The following is a 23,125-nucleotide window of genomic DNA, read 5'->3' as shown; positions in this document are numbered from 1 at the left end:
AAGCCTTTAATTGCACGATATATTCCCGTGAACAAACTCGATTTCCTCTACCTGCAATGTAAACAAATGTTTCTACTTCCGCGTTCAACCACGTTGTGCCGCTGACGTCACACTCCCAGGGACCCATGTCTGTTGAAACCTGCACTCAAGACTGAAGTTTGCACTGAAGGAGCCAGGAGTATTAAACGTGCTGCTATTTAAACGTTTAAAAACACAACAGGCCCCTAGCCTAGTGCTAGGAGGAATTATTCTAGCAACGTTTCTTTATTGAGCCGTTAGTTCCTCACAATTATTCTGTTAAGAGTATTAACTACTAAAATTGTTCCCGTTTCTTTGCTCTGTAGATGACATGGCAGGGAAAGCAGACATCCCATATGCCTTCTGTGGCATATATATTTTAAGGTTTTACAATCAAATGTGCATTTGGTTGCCATAGTAGCCCACGTTTCTTTGACACCAGAAGCATTATGCTGGTTTCTCTACGACACACATACATTGTCATCTCATTTAGAAACACCGGAAAAGTCTGCGAGAGTGTGATTTGAGCTTAAGAAGCAGTCCTGAAGAACCATCATCGCAGGAAAACAAAAAAAAGACAAACATATTTTGTCGAGCAGATTGTCTGTGACAAGGCAACCGGTAATTGTTTGAGCAACACATCCGAACCTTTGCAGGGGATGCCCACTGCGGGTGGCAGAACAGACCTGAATCCAGTAGACTTCTCAGAATGACTAGAGATCTTCTCATAGTCCAAAACAGTTAACAGGCACAGCAGAATCCCGATATGGGCCATTTTCCCAGACCAGCACACAGTATCCGCGATGTTCCTGGAGCAAAATCAGCACAGCAGCAAAGGACAGGCGAAAACAGCAGCGTGGAAGCGCTCCGGTCCCTCCGTGGTATCCCCGGGGTGAAAGCAGGCTCTGCAACAGCAGAACCAGGACAGGTGGAAAGCAGGCCCCAGCGGTGGTAAAATCCTCCTCCGTACAGCAGCACACGCCCGGTGGAAGCAGGCCAAGCCCGAAGCGTGGATCCACTCCGTCTCTCCGCGACGACTCCAGGGTAAAAACCTCTCCAGTACAGCCGTATTCTACAGGTGGGAGCAGGCCTCCGTAGATCGCAGATCACAGGCAGCAACAGGTGGAGCCGCTCCGTCTCTTCGCTCCGTCTCCGGAGGTAAAACACCTTAGTACAGCCGGCCTCGGCAGATCGCAGACAACTAAAACTACTACTTGTATAAGCAGGGATGGCCAAAAGTTTGTAAGCAGGAGAGCTAGATGCTAACAGATGCCAGATGCTAACAGGTAGTGCGAGCCTGTAGAAATTGCGACTGCCTCCAATGACGTGATGACCTTAAGGCACCATAGTCTTAGGTCACGTTCACACCTGCTTGGTTAGTACTATTGAATCGGTCCCTGTAGCGTTAACCCCTTGATGCGGTTCGTTGGATTGGTGTGGAAGCAGTCCGATACCTCTGCTCCGCCTAAAAGAGGTGGTCTCGGGTCGCTCGCTAGTAAACTCTGGAGAGGTTCATTGCTGGTGTGACGTAGTCCGCATCAAAACATGGGAAACAACTATTTGCGCGTCATCGCTTGTTTTGCTATCTATGCTGTGAACATACAGTAACCTATAGGGTCATGCATTCATTCTGGTGACTGCTTACCTCACTGGTCCCCTGTGTACAGAGAAAAGGCAGTGGTACAATCTCATCAGAGCCACCTGTCATCGGTGAAACCTCCTCACTGCATAACGTCTCATTATGGGTTATAATGTTTTTAATGCACGTTGTCTGATTTATAATCCTATGCGCTGGCCGCAGAGTCTGTTGAAGCACTCTCCAGATTAACAGCAGTATGAAAATAACCTGCCAATGATGCAGGCTACTGTAGGAATTGCTGGGATCTGCATTTTATCCGCTTAATGTCCCGCCAATTGTTGAAAAAGCATCTCTGTACAATGACTTTAGTGTACAGTTCATAGTCTGTTTGAGGTTGCCTGGGTGTACGCAAACCCAACCTTCTGCAAATGAAATTATGTAATACACTTGCGTCTGGTGTAAAGACGCGGACTATTCAGCATGAATGCAATCTTAGAGATGGCTATTGCTCAGATCTTTGGTCTTAGCCCCTCTGCGATGAGTAGAAGGTTATGTTCATTCTTTTATAATGACCTTGCGGTGTCCTCAGATCCTCTCTAGTTACTTACAGATGCTGCGCCTTCTGCTGGTTCGGGGGATTTCACAATGAGTGGTTTGCCCCACCAGCTTGCCATGCCCTCGTTCAACCAAACGACTCTGGATCTACACGTCAAGCCCTCAAGGATTTCCCATATTATGCCTCCAACCAAGAGCATGATTCAAAGCATACAATTCAGCTTGGTACTTTATCTTCTTCTGTCCCAACCTCCTCTGTGTACTTATGCAATAGATATAATAGTTGTTCATGCATTAATTGTATTTTCATTCGAATCCTGCAATCTTCAAGTGCTAAGTATTAAGCCATGCTAGAGTTAATTAATTTGCTCCTCAAGGGCCTTTAGAAGGCCACGCAATAATAAAGACTGCCTATTAACTTTGCACCCGTGCAAAGGTTAATGTATAAATTCAGGCAAAGGGGTTTCACTATATATTGATAAACGTCAGATGAAGTTGTTACAGCTTTCTATTGGTTTCTCAGGTGGCGAATATACACAGACCTCTCACCTTTTAATCCTCAGCATAATCTCTCCCATACTGAATTAACTTTGGAGATCAAATATACACACTTTTTTGAAACATTCAATGTCTGACATTTCTGATTGGGGAGTCAAGGAACCCCGAATAATCATTGCTAAAACTAACACTGTTTTCTTTGTCCTTTATCTTCCATGCTGAACTTCTCGCATCATTGCCCTCTGACACATGCGTCGGCACCCATGTGTATTCGATGGCTGCAAACCCAACGACGAGGGTTCTCCTCCAAGCTGCGTGATCTCTGCCTAAGCTGCGACCTGCCCCCAGATCGCTATTCCCACTGTTTAAGAATCTGCACAGCCACAACCGCAGCTCTATATCCGCCTACCTCAACCCTGAGTATCCTGGGCCGTCGGTCATCTTCTGCCCACCAGCGCTATATCATGCCTCACATGAATGAGATCCTTGCAGCACAAACAACCATGAGCTCTTGCACTACTCGATGATAAGTAACGTTCAAAGATGTATATCTGTAGAATCCTGTTATTGCATACCAGGTGGTTGCTGGGTTAGATTATATTTATTTCATTATAGTATATTCCCCTCATAGCTGCATGCTTGGGGGGGAAAGCTCATTGTCGCTGCCTCAAAGACCTAGACACGGCAGTCTTGATAGGTAGTATATTCCCCTCAAAGCCGCGGTGCTGGGGGGGGGGGGTCGGCACTGGTCACTTCCAGGCCTACACATAGCAGTCTCGCTAGGTAGTATATTCCCCTCAAAGCCGCGGTGCTTAAGGGGGATGGCTTTTCGGGCTGTTCCCGGGCCTTCACATAGCAGTTTCATTAGGTAGTATATTCCCCTTAAAGCCGCGGTGCTTAAGGGGGATGGCTTTTCGGGCTGTTCCCGGGCCTTCACATAGCAGTCACTAGTATATTCCCCTTAAAGCCGCGGTGCTTAATGGGGATGGCTTTTCGGGCTATTCCCGGGCCTTAACATAGCAGTCACTAGGTAGTATATTCCCCTCAAAGCCGTGGTGCTTAAGGGGGATGGCTTTTCGGCTGTTCCCGGGCCTTCACATAGCAGTTTCATTAGGTAGCATATATAGGTAGTATATTCCTCTCAAGGCCGCTGAGCTCAGGGAAGAATCGGCTCTGGGCTATTCCTCAGGCCTACACATAGCAGTCTCACTTGGTAGTATATTCCCCTTAAAGCCGCTGTGCTTAGGGGGAATGGCCACATGGCAGCTCGCCAGGCCCTCTACTTATCAGTCTCACATCACCAGCGTCAGGCTCGGGCTACGCAGTTTTGGGGGATAGTATCTAATCTCCACGCAGTTTTGGGGGTTAGTTATTTAATCATCACTCATCGTGCTATGTATATCTATGGAGTGATGATGCCCGAGCCTAGTCGCCAAACTCAACTATATGCTGCTTCTAATAAACATGTTAAAGGAACACGTGAGTTGTCTGACTGAAATGGGGCGAAGCCTGCGAGCTAGTTCAGGCAGTCAACTCGAGCACTTATGCTGCATTCATACATAACGCCCCCTTGCCGCTCTACAGCCAACCAAACAGAGTCTCCTTAATATGCCGCTCTATTTAACCTGCCAGATCTCTCTCCATGCATTGCTTGCTGCTGCTATTGCTGCAGCTACGTCGCTGCTGCTTGCCTGCCCCACCACCACCCCAGCTTCCACCTGTAGGCTCGGGGGTTAGTTATTTAATCATCACTCATCGTGCTATGTATATCTATGGAGTGATGATGCCCGAGCCTAGTCGCCAAACTCAACTATATGCTGCTTCTAATAAACATGTTAAAGGAACACGTGAGTTGTCTGACTGAAATCTGAAAAAATCTGTGATAGTGAGCACTTCTCCTTTGCCGAGATAATCCATCCCACCTCACAGGTGTGGCATATCAAGATGCTGATTAGACAGCATGATTATTGCACAGGTGTGCCTTAGGCTGGCCACAATAAAAGGCCACTCTGAAAGGTGCAGTTTTGCTTTATTGGGGGGGGGGGGTCCGAAAACCAGTCGGTATCTGGTGTGACCACCATTTGCCTCACGCAATACATCTCCTTCGCATAGAGTTGATCAGGTTGTTGATTGTGGCCTGTGGAATGTTGGTTCACTCCTCTTCAATGGCTGTGCGAAGTTGCTGGATATTGGCAGGAACTGGAACACGCTGTCGTATACGCCGATCCAGAGCATCCCAAACATGCTCAATGGGTGACATGTCCGGTGAGTATGCTGGCCATGCAAGAACTGGGATGTTTTCAGCCTCCAGGAATTGTGTACAGATCCTTGCAACATGGGGCCGTGCATTATCATGCTGCAACATGAGGTGATGGTCGTGGATGAATGGCACAACAATGGGCCTCAGGATATCGTCACGGTATCTCTGTGCATTCACAATGCCATCAATAAAATGCACCTGTGTTCGTCGTCCATAACATACGTCTGCCCATACCATAACCCCACCACCATCACCATGGGCCACTCGATTCACAACATTGACATCAGAAAACCGCTCACCCACACGACGCCACACACGCTGTCTGCCCTGAACAGTGAAAACCGGGATTCATCCGTGAAGAGAACACCTCTCCAACGTGCCAGACGCCATCGAATGTGAGCATTTGCCCACTCAAGTCGGTTACGACGACGAACCGGAGTCAGGTCGAGACCCCGATGAGGACGACGAGCATGCAGATGAGCTTCCCTGAGACGGTTTCTGACAGTTTGTGCAGAAATTCTTTGGTTATGCAAACCGATTGTTGCAGCAGCTGTCCGAGTGGCTGGTCTCAGATGATCTTGGAGGTGAACATGCTGGATGTGGAGGTCCTGGGCTGGTGTGGTTACACGTGGTCTGCGGTTGTGAGGCCAGTTGGATGTACTGCCAAATTCTCTGAAACGCCTTTGGAGACGGCTTATGGTAGAGAAATGAACATTAAATTCACGGGGAACAGCTCTGGTGGACATTCCTGCTGTCAGCATGCCAATAGGCTACATGCACTAGGGTCTGAGACGTACTTCCGCCTTAGCCGTAATACTGCTTGGGAGCTTCCGGTTTGCGTAGCTGAGCGTCCACAAATGTTTTACTGTTTAAATCTATGGTTTAAATATGAGTCGACGGAAGATTTTCAAAACGGAGCATTTGCAAAGACAAGTAAAGAACTACTCCGAGCACTGCTGTGTCCCACTTTGTACGGCATCAGCTAAATTTAACGGGGTCCTAAGTTTCCATGGCTTTCCGACCGAACTCGAGCTGCGAAGACAGTGGCTGGTTAAAATACGACGCGATAACTTCACAATCTCCTCTCACTCCAAGGTCTGCAGTCGTCACTTCGCTACGGATCAACTAATAGAGCCAAAAACCCTTGATGGCCGTAGGAGGCTTGTGAAAGGTGCTGTACCAACTTTGTTTGAGTGGAATCACTTCACTGCTCAAACACCGCGGGGTAGTGTTTGGGAGAGAAGGGAGCGGCCCACTGAACCAGTCTCTCGGGAGGAGCAGGAAGAGCACATGGATGTCCGTGACCATGATTACTGCTCAGCCCCTGAACCAGCTTCACTGGACATGTCCTCTCAAGCTACAGAAGACAACTCCAAAACAGTGGAGGATCTGCAGAAGCAACTGCAGGAGTTAAGAGTCCAGCGAGAGTTTTGCTTACAGCGGTTTGCTGGCTCCGACGACAACATCCGATTCTATACCAGGTAATGTTTTGGCTAAATTCTATCCAAGTTTTTGAGATGGGTTAGCTTATAAAGAATCCTGTTTACCTGCCGTTTGACTGCTGACTATATGCATGCAGTGTTGGAATAAGTAGGCTACTCAACTTAACTGAAGTATAAGTACAAATACTATGGTTTGAAAATACTCCTGAACTGAACATGTAGAATCATAAATCATGTGTTTTTATAAGTAACTAGAAACTATGAAGGTTAACTAAATGTGGTGGAGTAAAACATACTAATACTAACAACATACTGATAATACTTTACTACAAGTGGAAATCTTCAAAACCTTACCAAAGTAAAAGTACATGTCAATATCCACTGCGTTTCTCCCAGTTGCACACTTAAGAATGAAGAGTAAAAGTAGTCATTCTGTGTAAAATGTTCCCTTTATGTTTTAGATTATTACTGCTGCTTTAATGTAGTTGTTACTGCTGTATATTACTATACCTGCACCAAGTGCCTTCTTAATCAGGCTATTTGAATTGTAATGTATTACAGCAAACAAGAGGAAAGCATTAGCCCATGTGTGTCAGTTAACGAGTCATTAATGACTGACATGTGTCTTTTGTGTACAGATTCCCGAGCTATAACCACCTGATGGCCTTCTGGTTTCTGATTGAGCCTTCCATTTATAAAATGGTTCGTGTCACAAGAGCGATATCAGCTGCCAAGAGGAATGAAGAAGTGGTTACACACGCACGTCCATCAACGGTAGGCTACGTTTCTTTTAACACACACTCTAAACACAAACTGAAGGGAAAATGTTTCTCTGACATTTCATTGCTTTTGTGTAGGCTAAAAGGCTATAGTACTCAATCATTTTTGAATACATCAGAGAACTAAAACAACTTAATGTTTTTCCCATCGTGTGCTACTCTCATGACATTAATATAGTACCCTTTTTTTGTTTTTATCTTCCAGAGACAGCTGCTTCAGCCAATTGACGAGTTCTTCCTTTTTCTCTGCTTCCTGTCGGTGGGTTTGAAAGAAAGGGACCTTGCAAACCGCTTCAACATACACCAGTCCACTGTGAGCCGCATCATTGCAACATGGACAAGTTTTCTTACAACTTTATTGGGGTCACAGTGCATCTGGCTTACACCTGCAGAAGTTCAAGCCCACCTCCCAGAGGCCTTCAAAGATTTCCCAGACACACAGGTGATCCTGGATTGCACAGAGCTGAGGTGTCAAACACCATCCTCACTCCTCCTCCAAAGTGAAATGTATTTTACATACAAATCTCACTGCACCATGAAAGCCCTGGTTGGCATAGCCCCACATGGCGCAGTGACATTTGTTTCCAGTCTGTATGGTGGTTCTGTCAGCGACAAGGAGATTTTCAAACAGTCTGGAATAGCTGCGTTGTTGACTGAAAACATGGCAGTGATGGTAGATAAGGGCTTCCTGATCAGCGATTACTGCAAATGCAAAGTGTACTGCCCACCTTTTCTGTCGAAGCAGAAGCAAATGCCAGCCTATCAGGTGAGGGAGACACAGGCCATTGCCAGACTGAGGGTTCATGTGGAGCGTGTCATCAGGAGGATAAAAGAGAACAAACTTTTTGATGGCGTCATCCTCCTGTCCCATGCCTACAACATCACCCAGCTGTTTGCAGTAGCATGTATGCTGTCAAACTATCAGAACAAAGCACTGGTCAAGAAATGGGTGAAATAAGACAAGATGATGACACCTGTGCAGGTAGCTGTGATTAAGCTGGGTGAGCACACCGTTTTGCCTGACACACGCTAGTGTTTTGTTTGAATAAATGGTAAATAGCAAATTACAATGCGTTGATGATTTCTTACAAATGCAATGATTTACTATTCATTACAAAAAAATCACTTCACTTTATTGTCTTTTTAAATACAATTGTATATTTATTTACATATATGAAATGTGAACAAACAATATATATCAAAAACAAAATATTAAATTCACATTTTGTTGTCATTCAGAACACATGATTGAGGGATTGCCTCCTAAAAACAAGCAGCTAACTGCTCACAGAGTTATCAATGGCTGCAGTGCCCACTACTTTTGTAATGACAGGTACTTCGGCATGTATGTGTAAAAAAAAAATAAGTCTACTATTTCTCTGATTGCTCTTTGCAATTCTGGATCTGTGTATATTCTTTGCACCAGGTAGTCCTCCTGTGCCCACACTACAAAGTCACACCACTGCATCCCAGACACAAGAAGTTTACCCTGTACTTGCCAGTAATAGGCATGGCTTTTCTTGAGCTTATGGGAGCCACATTCCATCTGCACATATTTGCAGTCGACATAATTTGGGACATTGGGACATTTGAATTCAACAAGGCCAAATTGGGGATATTCTGTTGGGTCAAATACAACTCCATCAGGGGAGGCACCAAGCCAGGGCGTAGAGGGGTGAATGACAAGGCCACAAGGGGAGTAGTTCACGTTTGCCAGTCTACTGTATTCAGCTGCTACTGTGGGCTCCATCTCTGCACCTCTCCTCATTTCTGCAGTCTGCCTTGTACCTTTGAGTATTCGCTCTGCAAGAGAGTTAGCAGAGCTCTCACCTCTGACGTGACAAATCTCTCTAAACCTAGAGGCAGTAACCCTGGGTTTGCGGAGCAGATGCCACTCTGAGCTAGAGCTTTGCTCACGGATAGCCTCCTCAATTTTGTGAGACATTTCTAAATCAACAGATAAGCTGTTAATATGCAGTTGCTCCTCTTCTGAGCACACCAGCGGTAAATCACATGGCAAGATCACATACCCCTCTATGGGCAAGTGGGGTGTTGGTGGTGTGTCAGTGTGAAGTGTGGTGTACCGAGACGTCAAAGCAGGCATCTGATAGGACAGAACACTGCCCTCCTGCACAATCCCGAAGGCACTTTCCACAAGGGGCTTGTCAGGTCTCATGTTCATTGTGGTCACAAGCGGTCTGTCTTCAATGCTGAACGCTGAGTATGCCTCCGTAACTCTGAACAGGCAGGGATCTGGTAATGGCCCCACCATGCCTCTGTAGAATCCACTCCTACAAAGAATGGCAAAGACAATATAGCACATTAATGCGACAATAAAGGTTAGGAATACAGCACCAGAATTATGAATTTAAAAAACACAGGAAACACAATTTTCCAGCTAAACTGACCTTACTCCAGTCTGCACCATCCTATTTGGTACAGGCTTGGTGAAGACCATGGAGTTGATGGGCCCTGGCTTCACACCCTTAAGGAAAAGACAAGTACTGTTCGTTGAGTCACTTTAAAACAAAAACTCTGTGAAAGATTACAAGTATTTGAACCTCATTGAAATTACCATTGTTCGCGGCTTGTGCCATTGCTGTTCCGATTCAGTACAGCTATGCACAGGTGGCACAACTGACATGTTCAGTTCAGTGTAATGTGCTGTTTGGAACAGCAATGCTACTGTGTGATTGCACAAAACAGTTCCTGCAACACAGGAGCACTGGTTGTGCGTGAGCACCACTGGTGATGAGTCACGAAGCGTTATCTAAAAAAGAGAGAAGAAATACTAGTGATTAGTAACCTCACTTGTGGTAAATGAGCCAGGAGGTTATGAGTAGAATTATTGGTTATTTTTACTGACCCATTATCCTAGAAGAAGCATGTATTCCTGAATGCTTAGTGTTACCCTCTTACCCTACAATACCACAATGAACTTTCTTTGGAAACTAAGATGCCTTGAAAATGAACTGAACTGAAACTGAACTGAAACTCAATAAACAGGGGGGAACACAGTGGCAATGTTGCCTGCCTACACTCAAACTGTGTGCTGTCTCGCTCTTCCTCATTGACCTGTAGCACAAGGCTCTCACGCTGACCTGCCCTGTCAGCCTGTCTTTATTGGACACTGAATGAAAAAAAACAGAGCAACAGCGTTAGATCTATACTCACGTCAAAACATCTATGGCAACATTGCTTTACAAAAGCCGATACCATTATGCAGTGTGGCTAACAACAAGACAACCTTGGCTAGGCTATAAGGCTATTAAACGATAGTATTTGTTAGCAAAATGGCTAATGTTTTAAAGAATTAACACCAGAAACAGTACATAGCGTTACCCAGAGCCCTATAGTAGTCTACTATAGTAATAGTATAATAATAATAATAATAATAGTAGTTATACTATAGGGCTCTGGCGTTACCTAGCTTTTGACAGCTAACGTTAGCATAACCCGGAGCATAAGCTAGCTGGTTAGTACCTGTTACCTTCTTACCTTCATAGTTGTGTATATATGACGCAGCATATAATTTGAAGCCTTTATCGAGTTTGCTGGCTGGGGCTTTAGTCGTCCGGCAAATCCGATGAACATCCGACATTTTTAATTTCGGAAGCTCTTGTAGGCAGCGGGTGTAGAAGGTCGTCATTTTTCATCAACAGGAAATGCATCAGCAGCTCTGAGTAGAATGCGGAAGTGACTGTGCATGTAGCCTATTGCACGCTCCCTTAAAACTTGCGACATCTGTGGCATTGTGCTGTGTGATAAAACTGAACATTTTTAGAGTGGCCTTTTATTGTGGCCAGCCTGTGCTATAATCATGCTGTCTAATCAGCATCTTGATATGCCACACCTGTGATGGATTATCTCGGCAAAGGAGAAGTGCTCACTATCACAGATTTTTTCAGATTTGTGAACAATATTTGAGAGAAATGGTTATTTTGTGTATATAGAAAATGTTCATCTCGTGAAAAATGGGAGCAAAAACAAAAGTGTTGCATTTATATTTTTGTTCAGAGTACATTATTCACTACCCACTAAAATCAGTATTACAGGCCATAATCCACACAGGCATATCCAAGCATCTGCATACCAATTCCTTTTTGATACGAATTTCCAGAAAAGGAAATCCTGAAGCCCGGAGAATATCACTCATATGTTGTATATTGGATGTAGAGGTTCACAAAAACATCTCCGTACATCTCAAAGGAGCCAACTAGTTCACAACATTAACAGAGTTGCTTCATACTTTAGACAGATTATTCAACAAGCCCTGTGAAACATCTGTTGGCCACATGTTTACAATACTTGTTATGGTTTATTGTGAAATATATCTTAATAAAAAAAAAGTCTGGGAGCTGCAACACTGAAAGCCCTGTCACCTCGGTTTTTTTTCCTGCACTCGTCTTTCTAACAAAAACAAGTATTATCTCCTTTCAGACAACCAAATGAAGCACAGCCATGCAAAATGTTGTAATCATGGAAGTATTTTTCACATCCATTTCTAAGGCACTTCAGTGGTTTTAGTGACTCAAGTTGTTTCTTGTTGAAGTTATGCAACACACACTAGAGCAATTTTATTGAAAAACACATACTGAAACCTTGCCTGGTAAAAGAAGGAATTTCTGAAGGTGTTGCTGAAGTAGTTGTTGTTTGGAAGACTAGCTGCTATCTGAAGTGAAATGACTGGAGCCTGTTGGAAAAGAGAACAACAATCTAAGCATGTTTTAAAACAGCCTACTAGCTGAAACTAAGCTCACAGTAAACCTGAAAACACATACACACAAAAGATCACAGAAAGAATAAAAGTAAATTAAAAAAGTGTTGTAAAATGAGATTTATGGAACAATATCAGCCTGAGGCCAGCAACAGAGCTCTGACACCAAAAGCCAAGTCACATTTGGTCTTTATCTGGGACAGAGAGATAGTTAGAGGCTTTCCTGCCTTTGTACTTAAGGTTTCACAGAGGCGCATGAGATATGTAAAGGTTAAAAATAATTTAGGGCCAGGCATCTCAAAGCCTTAAAGGTCCCCTATTATACTGTTTTTCTTCAATATAGTCTAGGTCTCAGATGTATACAAAACATGTCTCTGAAGTGTTTGGCTCAGAATATCAAACAGATAATTGTAGCATCCCATAAACCCCTCTGTTATATCTCTCACAGGCTCTGCCCTCTACTGGACTCTACTACCCTCTATGCGAGGATTCACCTACTGAGATTTCTATAGACGTAGTCGGCCTTGGGGCGGGCCTACCTGAATGCGCGTGCATCTCAACGTATAAAAGGAGGCCTCGCCTCCTGACCGTCATCCCTTTCTCTTCAGCGAGCGGGCAACAACTGAAGCAGAGATCGAGACGTTTGAAAGAAGAAAGAATTATCATACCTCCAGGGAGTCACCACTGCTAGAGGCCCGGGCCTGTCCTTCGTGCCCTGGCTTAAAGAGCCTGTGACACCATCCCAACAACTGTTGTGCAATGAAATATTGGGCTACTAGTAATCTCGAACCGTCAGTTTAAAAAAGAAAAAGCGATACCGTTCCGTTAAATATCAATAATTTCGAACATCGCGGGGAAATTCCTTCACTCATTTTGAAGTTTTGGGGGAAGCCGGAAGTGACGTCAATGCGGGAACGCTTCGAGAGCCAAACACGGACAAAGTGTGTTGTTATGCGTAGAAATGGTGAATTACTGAGATTAGGCACGTTAATAACGTTGTAATGAAGTTGACTACAGTATATTCATATTTGTCAGTGCTTTCATGTCAATTCGGCGACATAAACATAAATGATCGTGGTGAAGATGATGATTACATTAGGATTACAAATCGGGAGTGAGAGCTGGATGTGATATAAAACAAATCGATTATTTTTGTGGTTGTAAACTCAAGTGGATGAAACTACATTTATTAGTGCTTTCATGTCAATTCGGCGAACATATGATACATTAAATGATCGTTTGTTTGAGCCGGTCTGCATTTCCTGATGAGAAAACAAACCGGTGCTTTTTGTAGTTGTAGTACTGTACACCAACATGGATTAAACGTGTGTTTTTTTTACCACAATGTTGGGGAAATTAATGGATAAAATGCACGGATTATTATTATTATTCCCACTCCGATCGGGACACTAGGTCCACCGTTTCCCCGCAGCGAGGCTCCCCCCGTTGACAGTTTACGTGGGCTGGGTGCAGTGGCGGACTGGCCATCGGGACGAATCCCGATGGGCCGGTACCGAAGTGGGCCGGTCGGATAAATCACCAGCACATCCCCCATAGGCGGCGCGTGAGGCTCAGGTTTGAGAAGGCTAAATAACTTATTTTACCTGACGCTGCCCGCCTCCGGTGTCTATAGAAAAGAGATCCACTCAGTGTGCGGAGTTTAAATCTCTCAAGTAATATTACAGGATAAAGGAAATACAGTTTAAACTGCCGTATGCAGAGAAGACGCCGACGTGTCGCACTTATCATTCATATTACATCATCAATCAGTCGATCATCGATCATATAATATCATAATATATCATATATTTCCTTATCTGAGTCAGCTTCTCCAGCCTCATCTGGCCGTGCAACACTCACAGTGTCACAGACTGGATGCAGAAGTATTATTTAACACATTATGTTGACGAAACACTCGAGACAAATGTAATTAAAGTCAGATCCACTCGTGTCTTAGACGTGAACGCGCTCTCAGCTGGAGAGAGAACCCCTGGCTTGATTTACCGAGTTGATAACCAGCGTCGTCGGACCGCTTAGCGAGATCTCGTTTGTTAGTTTGTTTGTTACTCAAACATATCCAGGGTCTGTTGAACTGGCTTCGTAGTACAGGGCACAGGTGGCTAGCAGCGCTAATGTCAAAGACACAGACATTATACATTATATTTGTATTTTAACAGGATGCAGTGACACAAATATTTACATATTTACATTTACTATATACAGCACCTGCCGCCCCTGACATCCCCACTCCCCCCGTTGACAATTTCCTAGCGGTACCGAAGTGGGCCGGTCGAGATCCCGGGATGATTTGTAGTCCCATTCCACCACTGGCTACATGACCATATGATCGCCCATATTGACGCACCTCATTCCTAAACTTAGAAGATACAACATAAACCGATCCTTCAGCCTCATATGAGCTCTCAGACACGTTCAACATTAACCTGTCATCGCTGTCTGAGCTTGCTGCTGTGTGCACCATCGTGCGTTTACATCTGACTGTATATATATATAAAGGTTTACATGCAGATGCTGGGATCCTGGACGGTGCAGCTGGAGCGCTGTGCCCGCAATGACGTCACCCATCATTTGGCGGGACTTGAAGAATCCGCGAGAAGATCCAGAGAATTGTCAACATTGAAGGCAGATTAATGGTTATCAAAGTACAAATATCCAAAATCAGTTCAGTAACGGTTTTCAAGGGGACAATATGTACTCAAATTGATGGGTTTGGATGATGGGGGAAAACCGTGTCACAGGCTCTTTAAATAGCGGGCGCCGATCCCCACCACCTCTGCTTCGAGTGTTTGGGGGACCAGGATATGGCCGAGGCGGTACCATTCACGTTCGCCATTTCTTCCGGGTCCGGCGTCCATGGAAGTCCACCGCCCAGGGCTGTACTCTCCCTGGGTGATGATCATGGCGGCAGGTGTGTGGGCTACTCACTCATTGCTAGAGATGCCCCCGCCTCACCAGGTCAGAGCGATTATTGGACCGTAAGGCCGAATTAGTAGCTTGGTCCACGGGCCTTGCCCCAGGCCCGGTTCTCCCGGGGACCGGTGTTCGGTGGCTTCACATGATATAGGGTCGAACTTACTTCATCACAGGCCGCTGTCTGCCGTGTGATGTCCCTGGGGGATCACGCCACAATTACGTTCCCCTCAGAAGAAATGGCGAATGTGAATGGCACCGCCTCGGCCATATCCTGGTCCCCCAAACACTCGAAGCAGAGGTGGTGGGGATCGGCGCCCGCTATTTAAGCCAGGGCACGAAGGACAGGCCCGGGCCTCTAGCAGTGGTGCGTTCAAAGACTTCAGTAGTGAGAAGAGTCCTCAGGCACCGCAGCGCACTCCTCCACAGGCTTTCCTGCAGACGAGGGACCGCAGCGCGACGGTGAGACGAAGGGAGACTTGCCGGCACGGAGATCCCGCTGCGCCCTCTATCTCTTTGGCCCATCCCGTGGAACCGGCGTGCCGGCACTCACGGGGACCGGCTACCCAACCTCGGCAGGCTACGCAGCAGCAGAGAGCGGCCGAGTGGGACGCTCCGTCTTCACGGAGCTGACTGGCGGGGGGAGAAAATCTCTCCGCCTGGGACGAGAGGGCGAATCCCGCCTCCTCCCTGTATAATGCACAGATCACTACGTTTTCTAATAAGAATGAGGTTGATCTGTATCCAAATCTAAGTGTCTTTTGTTTCCACAAATGCTACACTTACACACAATGTTAACTGTACAAATTCCCCATTCGCTGCCCCAGCTGTAGCTCCTGTAAAGGAGGTAGCTAGTGGGCATGCGCAGATGAGAGGGATGAACCGCAGGGAGTGCTATCTAAAGGAAAGCGCTATGCGGGTACAGGGGCATTATGGCCGGCGTATTACTGTCAGAGAACACACTACGCCTAGAGCAAGGACTCAATTAATGCAGTTTACCGCAGTGGTAAAAACAGCATTATGGCGGAGCGCGCGCTCACACAAGAGCGTGCGGCGGTGCGTTCAGGGACCTCAGTAGAACACACTACGCCTAGAGTAAAGACTCAGATTAATGCAGTTTACTATAGTGGTAAAGACAGCATTATGGTGGAGCACGGTGCGTTCAGGGACCTCAGTAAATAATCGGCCCTTTCTGTGTCAACCCTCCATGGACACATTTTCCATTCACGGGGAGTGTTGCGGCGGAACGGGTCACCAGAGAGTATCACAGCTTCATAGCTGCGGCCCCACAGCTGAGGACCATTAACACAATGTTATGGGAATGGAAACTGTGTGCTAACAAAGTGGATGGACAGGACAGGACGCTGAAACGGGGCTATTCACTCCAGTTTTGAAGCATCCCACCTCCATTTATGGGCATGCGAGAGGTAAATCTGTCATCCCAGGAGGAGATGGGTTTCCTCTCAGCAGAGATTCAGGCTCTGGTGCAGATACAAGCTGTGTCTGTTGTGCAACCTCAGCACAGAGAAAAGGGTCTTTATTCCATGTACTTCCTGGTTCTCAAGAAGACAGGGGAATTCAGACCTATTCTAGATCTCCGCAGCCTGAATCGCCACATTTCCTGCAGGAAATTCTGCATGTTAACTATGAAACAGTTACTGGGGCTTGTGCAGCCAGGCGATTGTTTCACCACCATCGTCCTGAAGGAAGCGTACTTTCATGTAGAAATTGCTCCAGAGCACAGAAAGTATCTGCGTTTTGCCTTCCAGGGGATAGCCTACGAGGCTGGCTGCCGTTCCGCTATATTCCCTATCCCCACGCATATTCAGCAAATGTGTGGCCACAGCGCTCCAACCGCTGCGCGCCAACGGCATGAGAGTTTTCTTTTACTAGACAACCTCATAGTCATGGCTGGGTCCAGGGAACAGGCAATGTTTTGCACAGCCCAATTGATCCTACACCTGGCCAAGTTATGCTTTCCGATCAATTGGAAGAAGAACACCCCCATACCTCACCAACAGGCGTTGTATTTGGGAGTGGTGCTCAATGCAGGTGCGCTCCGTGCCACCCTGTCAGAGAGCAGACGCGCGTCCCTGCTTCGGGCGGTTCGCAGGCTACGATAGGGGGCAACAGTGAGAGCTTTAACTGTCATGCATACTACATATGCGCCGCCTGCAGAGGTGGTTCTCCAGCCTGCGTTTGGATCCCAAAAGAGACAAACGGCGCTCGGCGATCTGGGGGTCCCCAGATCACCTCTGGAGGGGGTCTCCACTGATCTCGTGTTTCTTTGTGTAAATCTAAGAGTTTCTGACCACTTTCTACTGCTATAGTTTTCTAACTATTCTGTGGCTTTTGTGTTCTGATCTGGACATATTTGTTACACCCGATTGCCATTTTTGACGGACGCTTTGGTTTTCTACCCTGCTACACCTGCCATTGTAGCCCACCTGCTAACGCTGCTCCATCCATCAAATAACCAGAGGGCGGATTCCACCGCCCTCTGCTCAGAGCTGGCCCAAATACCTGCAGTGGATTCCACTGCCCTCAAACCGATAATAACACACTTCCTTCCACCTCCTTTCCGTTCCTCCCCCCCATCTCACATTCCTCCCCGCACTGTCAACCTGGACAACCTCTTACCTCTTCAGCCTGTGACCACACCACGCCCCTCCCACTCAACTAACATTGCTAACAATATCCGATCACTCAACAAGAAAGCCCTCATCCTCCATGAACTAATCTTGGAAAAATCCCTTGATTCCCTTCTGCTCACCGAAACCTGGCAACAGCCGGATTACTTCTTCTCCCTCAACCAAACATCCCCCCCCGGCTTTAAATACATCACTAAACCCCGCCCCTCCCGCCGTGGTGGCGGCCTTGCTGTAATCCACAATCAGAACATCCAGATCACAAAACTAACCCTCCCCATCAGTATCATCCTTTGAATTCATTGCCTTCAAAGCCCCTCCCTCACTGACAGTCATCCTCACCTACCGGCCTCCTAAACCTCATCCCTCTCTGATTTCACTGAATTCCTCACACTTGTCTCATCCCTCTCTCAACGTCTGTTACTACTTGGTGACCTCAACATTCACATTGACTCACCCACCTGCAAGCTGGCATCCGAATTCACAACCCTACTGGACAATTTCTCTATCACCCAACATGTCACCTTCCCCACCCATGACAAAGGACACATTCTTGATCTCGTCTACTCTACCAACCTCCCAGTGATTGACCTCCACCCTTGCCCATTTCCCCTCTCCGACCACAAACTCATACAATTCACCATTGCCCCCCCCACTCGAAACCCCTGCCCACCCAGAAACATCACCTTCCATAATCTACACTCCATTGACCATAACCATCTCTCCGTACTGCTATCGTCTAATCTCCCCCTGGACGCAACCCTCAGCTCACCTGATGATCTGCTCAACCACCTCAACTCCACCCTACTCACCTCCCTCAACACTTTAGCCCCCCTCAAAAATAAAACTGTTACTTTCAAGACCTCCTCACCCTGGTTCACACCCGCACTGCGTAAAATGAAGCAGCGAGGCCGCCAACTTGAACGTCTTTCAAAGAAATCATCCCTCACAGTCCATTACATAAGCTACAAACTCCATCTCAATGCATACAAAGATGCTCTTATTGCCGCTAAATCTGCCTACCTCTCCAACATCTTCACTGACCCCTCCCGTAACCCCAGGACCCTCTTCTCCACAGTTAACAAGCTCTTCAAACCCCGTGCTGATAACCTCCCTACTTCTACTTCCGCTACTTGCAGCTCATTCCTCCAGTTTTTCCGCAGACAAAATTAATGCCATTAACCACTCCTTCTCAGCTCCATTTGACATACAAGCATCTCCACCAACCTCCACCGCTACCATTTCTCCCCCCATCTCCCTTGACCTCCTGACTCCTCCTCCCCAGCGCTGCCTCTCCCAGTTCAACCTGGTTACCCCACTTGAAATACTCCATCTGATCGGTTCCTCAAATCCCACAACCTGCTCCCTTGACCCTCTACCCGTCCTCTGCCCCTATCTTGCTAACCTTTTCAACTCCTCGCTGTCCCATGGAACCGTCCCCTCTGCCTTCAAAACTGCTGCCGTTACCCCAATCCTCAAAAACCTGGTCTTGATCCCTCCTCCCTCACTAACTACCGCCCCATCTCCAACCTACCATTCCTCTCAAACTCTTGAACGCATTGTAGCCAAACAAATTCACTACCATCTCCAAACCAACCAGCTTTATGAACCCCTTCAGTCTGGATTTCGTCCTCACCACAGTACAGAAACTGCACTCGTCAAAGTCCTCAATGACCTCCTCACCTCTGCTGACACTGGTTCCCTCAATATTCTCATCCTCCTCGACCTGAGTGCAGCCTTTGATACCGTGAGCCACAACATCCTGCTCACCCGACTCAGGGACATTGGAATTGAAGGTATTGCACTCAGATGGCTCCAGTCCTACCTCACTGAACGATCCCACTTCATCTCCCTACCCAACCACTCCTCTGCCACAGCCTCAGTCACCCAAGGCGTTCCTCAAGGATCAGTACTTGGCCCCCTCCTCTTCATCATTTACATCCTCCCCCTCGGTCAGATACTCCGCCACTTCAACCTGGACTTCCACTGCTATGCTGATGACACTCAGATCTACCTCAGCACCAAATCCCTCCATAACCCACCCCTTACCCACATCGATTCCTGTCTGACAGCTATTAAAACTTGGATGCAACATAACCTCCTCAAACTGAACAGCAACAAAGCAGAACTCCTCCTAATCGGCTCCAAATCCACCCTTAGCAAGGTCACTAACATAACACTCACCATCGATGGCACCATTGTTTCCCCCTCCAATCCATGGGAGCCTGCCTGCAGACCTCCACTCTCAGGACAGTTCCGGTGCAGACCTCCACTCTCAGGACACCTCCACTGTCAGTACAGGAAGTGACAATTCTGACGCGTTTTTTTCCCGCCCACCGAAGGACTCGTGATGGAAGTTTTCAAATCACAATGGAGACCGTGCACTTTGGGTCGGCCTTGGTCAAGCCCTTTTGACCCCCCCAGCCTGCTTCTCGTAAAAGTTTTTCGCTCAAATGACACCATGGAGGAATGTAACGGGAGTTGACAGGGGACTCTGCCCGCCTCACGAGTGCCTATTTTCGGACACTTTTTTTCACTTTTCCCCGGTGTTATTATTTTTTATAATTTGGCTATTTCGCCCGGTTTTTACCGGGGACATTGCCCGGTCTTGGTGTCCCCCCACGGCCTGTGTCCAGCCCCCCCCCCCCACGACCCACTGTCGTTGGTTGGTTCCTCTGAACTGCGGGTTCGACTCTGATGGCTGGGAGGGTGTGCTGCGTTGGGGTGGGGGACTTCCCCCACTCTGCGTGTCTCTTCCTTCCCGGGCCGGCCGATATGAAGCGTGACCAAGACATACCGTCCAGGAGTCACACGGGTCCCGCAGCGGGGTGGAGGTTTTTTTTGTATTCGCGTGCATTTCCTGTTTGGAAAGTGGCACTGTAGTGATAGTGGCGATTTTATTTTGGAATTCTTAGCGTGCACTTCCTGTCCTGAGAGTGGAGGTGTCCTGAGAGTGGAGGTCTGCACCGGAACTGTCCTGAGAGTGGAGGTCTGCAGGCAGACCCCTCTCCTCCAATCAGGCACGCAACCTTGGCGTAATCTTTGACCCCACCCTCTCCCTCGAACCTCACATCCGCCAAACAGTCAAAACCTCATTTTTCCACCTCCGCAATATTGCAAAAAATCCTACCCTCTCTCACCCGCCCCGCAGCCGAACAACTAATCCATGCCTTCATTTCCTCCTGCCTTGACTACTGCAACTCACTTCTTTACGGCATCAGCACTACATCCCTCAACAGACTCAAAATGCAGCTGCACGTCTCCTCACGCATACCAAATCATGGCATCACATCACCCCAGTCCTCAAAGACCTGGCTTCCTGTCTCCCATCGCATCAACTACAAAGTTCTGGTCCTCACCTACAAAGCACTCCAACATCTGGCCCCCCCTTATCTCACAAACCTTCTCAATCCTTATCAACCCCCACGGTCCCTCAGATCCACCGCAGCCGGACTCCTATCCATTCCCACATCCACACTCTGCAGCTTTGGGGACAGAGCCTTCTCAGTGGTAGCTCCTAGGCTCTGGAATTCCCTCCCCCAAGATCTCCGTGACTCTGAGTCCCTCACAGTCTTTCAGTCCCGCCTCAAAACACATCTTTTCAACTCTGTCTACCCATAAGGCCTCCCCCTCTCAATCAACTTCCTCTTGACTGTCTTTATTTTATTTTTTTATTTTACTATACTTACTTGTTTGCCTGTCCTTGTTTGTCTACCCTCCCTCATACTGTAAAGCGTCTTTGAGTTGTGAAAAGCGCTATATAAATAAAATGTATTATTATTAATTCAGGGGAGACATGTACTGGTCAGGAGCGACAACAGCACCACAGTGGCATACATCAACAGGCAGGGCGGAGTCCGCTCCGCCGCCTTGTTGACCACAGCGGAGAAACTGTGGTTATGGGCTTCAGAGGTGGTGTTATCTCTGAGAGCCCTCCACATCCCGGGACAGGAGAACAGAGGGGCCAACCTCATGTCGAGGGGGGGCCCCCTGCCAGGTGAGTGGGTGCTTCACCCAGAGGTGGTGAAGCAGGTCTGGGCTCAGTTTGGGAGAGCCGAGGGGGACCTGTTCGCCAGCCGGCGCAACAGCCACTGTGCCCTGTAGTTCTCCATGGCTCCGAGCGACGACCCGCCCTTGGGGGTGGATGCGTTCGCACACGAGCCATGGCCAAGAAAGCTGCTCTGCGCCTTTCCACCGCTCCGTCTCATTCTTCCCCTCCAGGGGAGAGCGAGGCGGGAGCGTCTGTCAGTCATCCTAGTGGCTCCGGACTGCGTCAGGGCGCCGTGGTACTCAGAGATGACACAGATGAAGGTGGGCCAGCCCTGGGCGGTTCCCCAGTTCTGGGCGGTTCCCCAGTTCTGGGGGGCGATGTCTCAAGAGGCAGGTGCAATCGGGGCATTACCCACTCTCGGCCAACCTCTCCAGGCTTGGCTCCTGAGGGGGACAGGCTGAGACAGGTTAGATTGTCTGACAGTGTTATTAGGTCTATCCAGGCAGCTAGAGCTGGATCCACCACAGCCTGTTACAGGCCAAAGTGGCTGGGATTCCAGCGATGGTGTGAGGAGCGGAGAATAGAGCCCCTATCTTGTGAGTTAGGCTCTATTTTATCCTTCTTACAGTTATTGGTGGACAGAAGGCTTGCACATTCCACAGTGAAAGTGTATGCAGCAGCCATCTCGTCCTGCCATGAAGGATTTGGCGGAAGGTCAGCTTTTAGTCAACCACTGATGTCACGGTTTTTACAGGGGGTCAGGAGGCTGCACCCAGTAGTGCACGCCTCCACCCCGCAGTGGGACCTATCCCTGGTGCTCGAGGCGCTGGTCTCAGAACCATTTGAGCCTCTGGAGCTCTCCTCCCTAAAAGCACTGTCGTGGAAGACAGCTTTGCTTCTTGCCTTAACCTCAGCTAAAAGAATGTCCGAGTTAACCGCTCTGTCGGTGCATCCGAGCTGCTTGCTCCCCGGACGTAATGCGCCTTTCCCGGGCCCTCTGAGGGGTCCTGGGATGGGCGCGGTGCGCACTGGCCCATTACGAAGCGGAAGGGCTCTCCCCCCCCCTGCCGAGACGCAGGAAGGGGGTAGCCCTCCACACTATAGTCCACACACACTCTGCACGGAGTCAGTGTTTGAGTGTGGTGCATGGGCACTTGCACTCTCCCTGTGATCCTTAGGGACTCGGAGAGGTGGTGCACAGTGAGCCCATACAGGGCTGGGGATTCTCCCCATCTGCCTATGGGTGGAGGGGCCCTCAGCATTGTTTTTCAAGCACACTTTCTGCGAGGCAAGCGCAGCAGAGTGCGCTCTGTCAGCCGCAGCCCAGACTTTATCCACGGTCACAACCGGGGTAAAGGAGAATGTGGGGCAGCAGCTGCTGACCAGAAAAGCCGGTCAGGGGCAGTGGGGTGGAATGGTATTGTTGGACGACAGTGCGTGTATACATCAGGGCTCCACCCACTGTACCCATAGAGTCCAGTAGAGGGTGGAGCCTGTGAGAGATATAACGCCGGGTTACGTATCGTAACCCGGCGTTATATTAACACAGGCGGAGCCCTCTACTCAGGGCACTGTCTGTCCTATTCCGCTCGCTGAAGAGAGGTGTAGGATGACGGTCAGGAGGCGAGGCCTCCTTTTATACGGTGAGATGCGTGCGCATTCAGGTAGGCCCGCCCCAAGGCCGGCTACGTCTATAGAAATCTCAGT

At 47.9% G+C, this 23,125-nt stretch overlaps 3 protein-coding genes across 3 annotated transcripts in view; 1 reads left to right on the top strand and 2 right to left on the bottom strand.

Moving 5' to 3' along the window:
• LOC117457027 (uncharacterized) overlaps positions 1-23,125 on the bottom strand; it is a 52,084-nt gene that overhangs the window by 4,679 nt on the left and 24,280 nt on the right. The window contains exon 31 of the mRNA XM_034096895.2: positions 11,738-11,824. Within this exon, the coding sequence (XP_033952786.1) occupies positions 11,738-11,824 (87 nt within the window). The remainder of the gene's footprint in view (positions 1-11,737; positions 11,825-23,125) is intronic.
• LOC117457173 (uncharacterized) lies at positions 5,727-8,202 on the top strand. Its single transcript, XM_034097084.2, has 3 exons — positions 5,727-6,391; positions 6,991-7,126; positions 7,337-8,202. The coding sequence occupies exons 1-3, from the start codon at positions 5,799-5,801 to the stop codon at positions 8,087-8,089; spliced, it is 1,482 nt and encodes a 493-aa protein (XP_033952975.1). The 5' UTR covers positions 5,727-5,798; the 3' UTR covers positions 8,090-8,202.
• On the bottom strand, positions 8,263-10,858 carry LOC117457174 (uncharacterized). The gene is made up of 4 exons (XM_034097085.2): positions 10,630-10,858; positions 9,707-9,901; positions 9,540-9,616; positions 8,263-9,422 (listed from the first exon to the last, which is right to left on the bottom strand). The coding sequence occupies exons 1-4, from the start codon at positions 10,723-10,725 to the stop codon at positions 8,447-8,449; spliced, it is 1,344 nt and encodes a 447-aa protein (XP_033952976.1). The 5' UTR covers positions 10,726-10,858; the 3' UTR covers positions 8,263-8,446.

This window comes from Pseudochaenichthys georgianus, chromosome 13 (assembly GCF_902827115.2).
Source record: "Pseudochaenichthys georgianus chromosome 13, fPseGeo1.2, whole genome shotgun sequence".
Lineage (NCBI taxonomy): Eukaryota > Metazoa > Chordata > Actinopteri > Perciformes > Channichthyidae > Pseudochaenichthys > Pseudochaenichthys georgianus.
The sequence above is the reverse complement of the archived record's forward strand: the minus strand, read 5'-3'. Positions and strand labels throughout refer to the sequence as shown.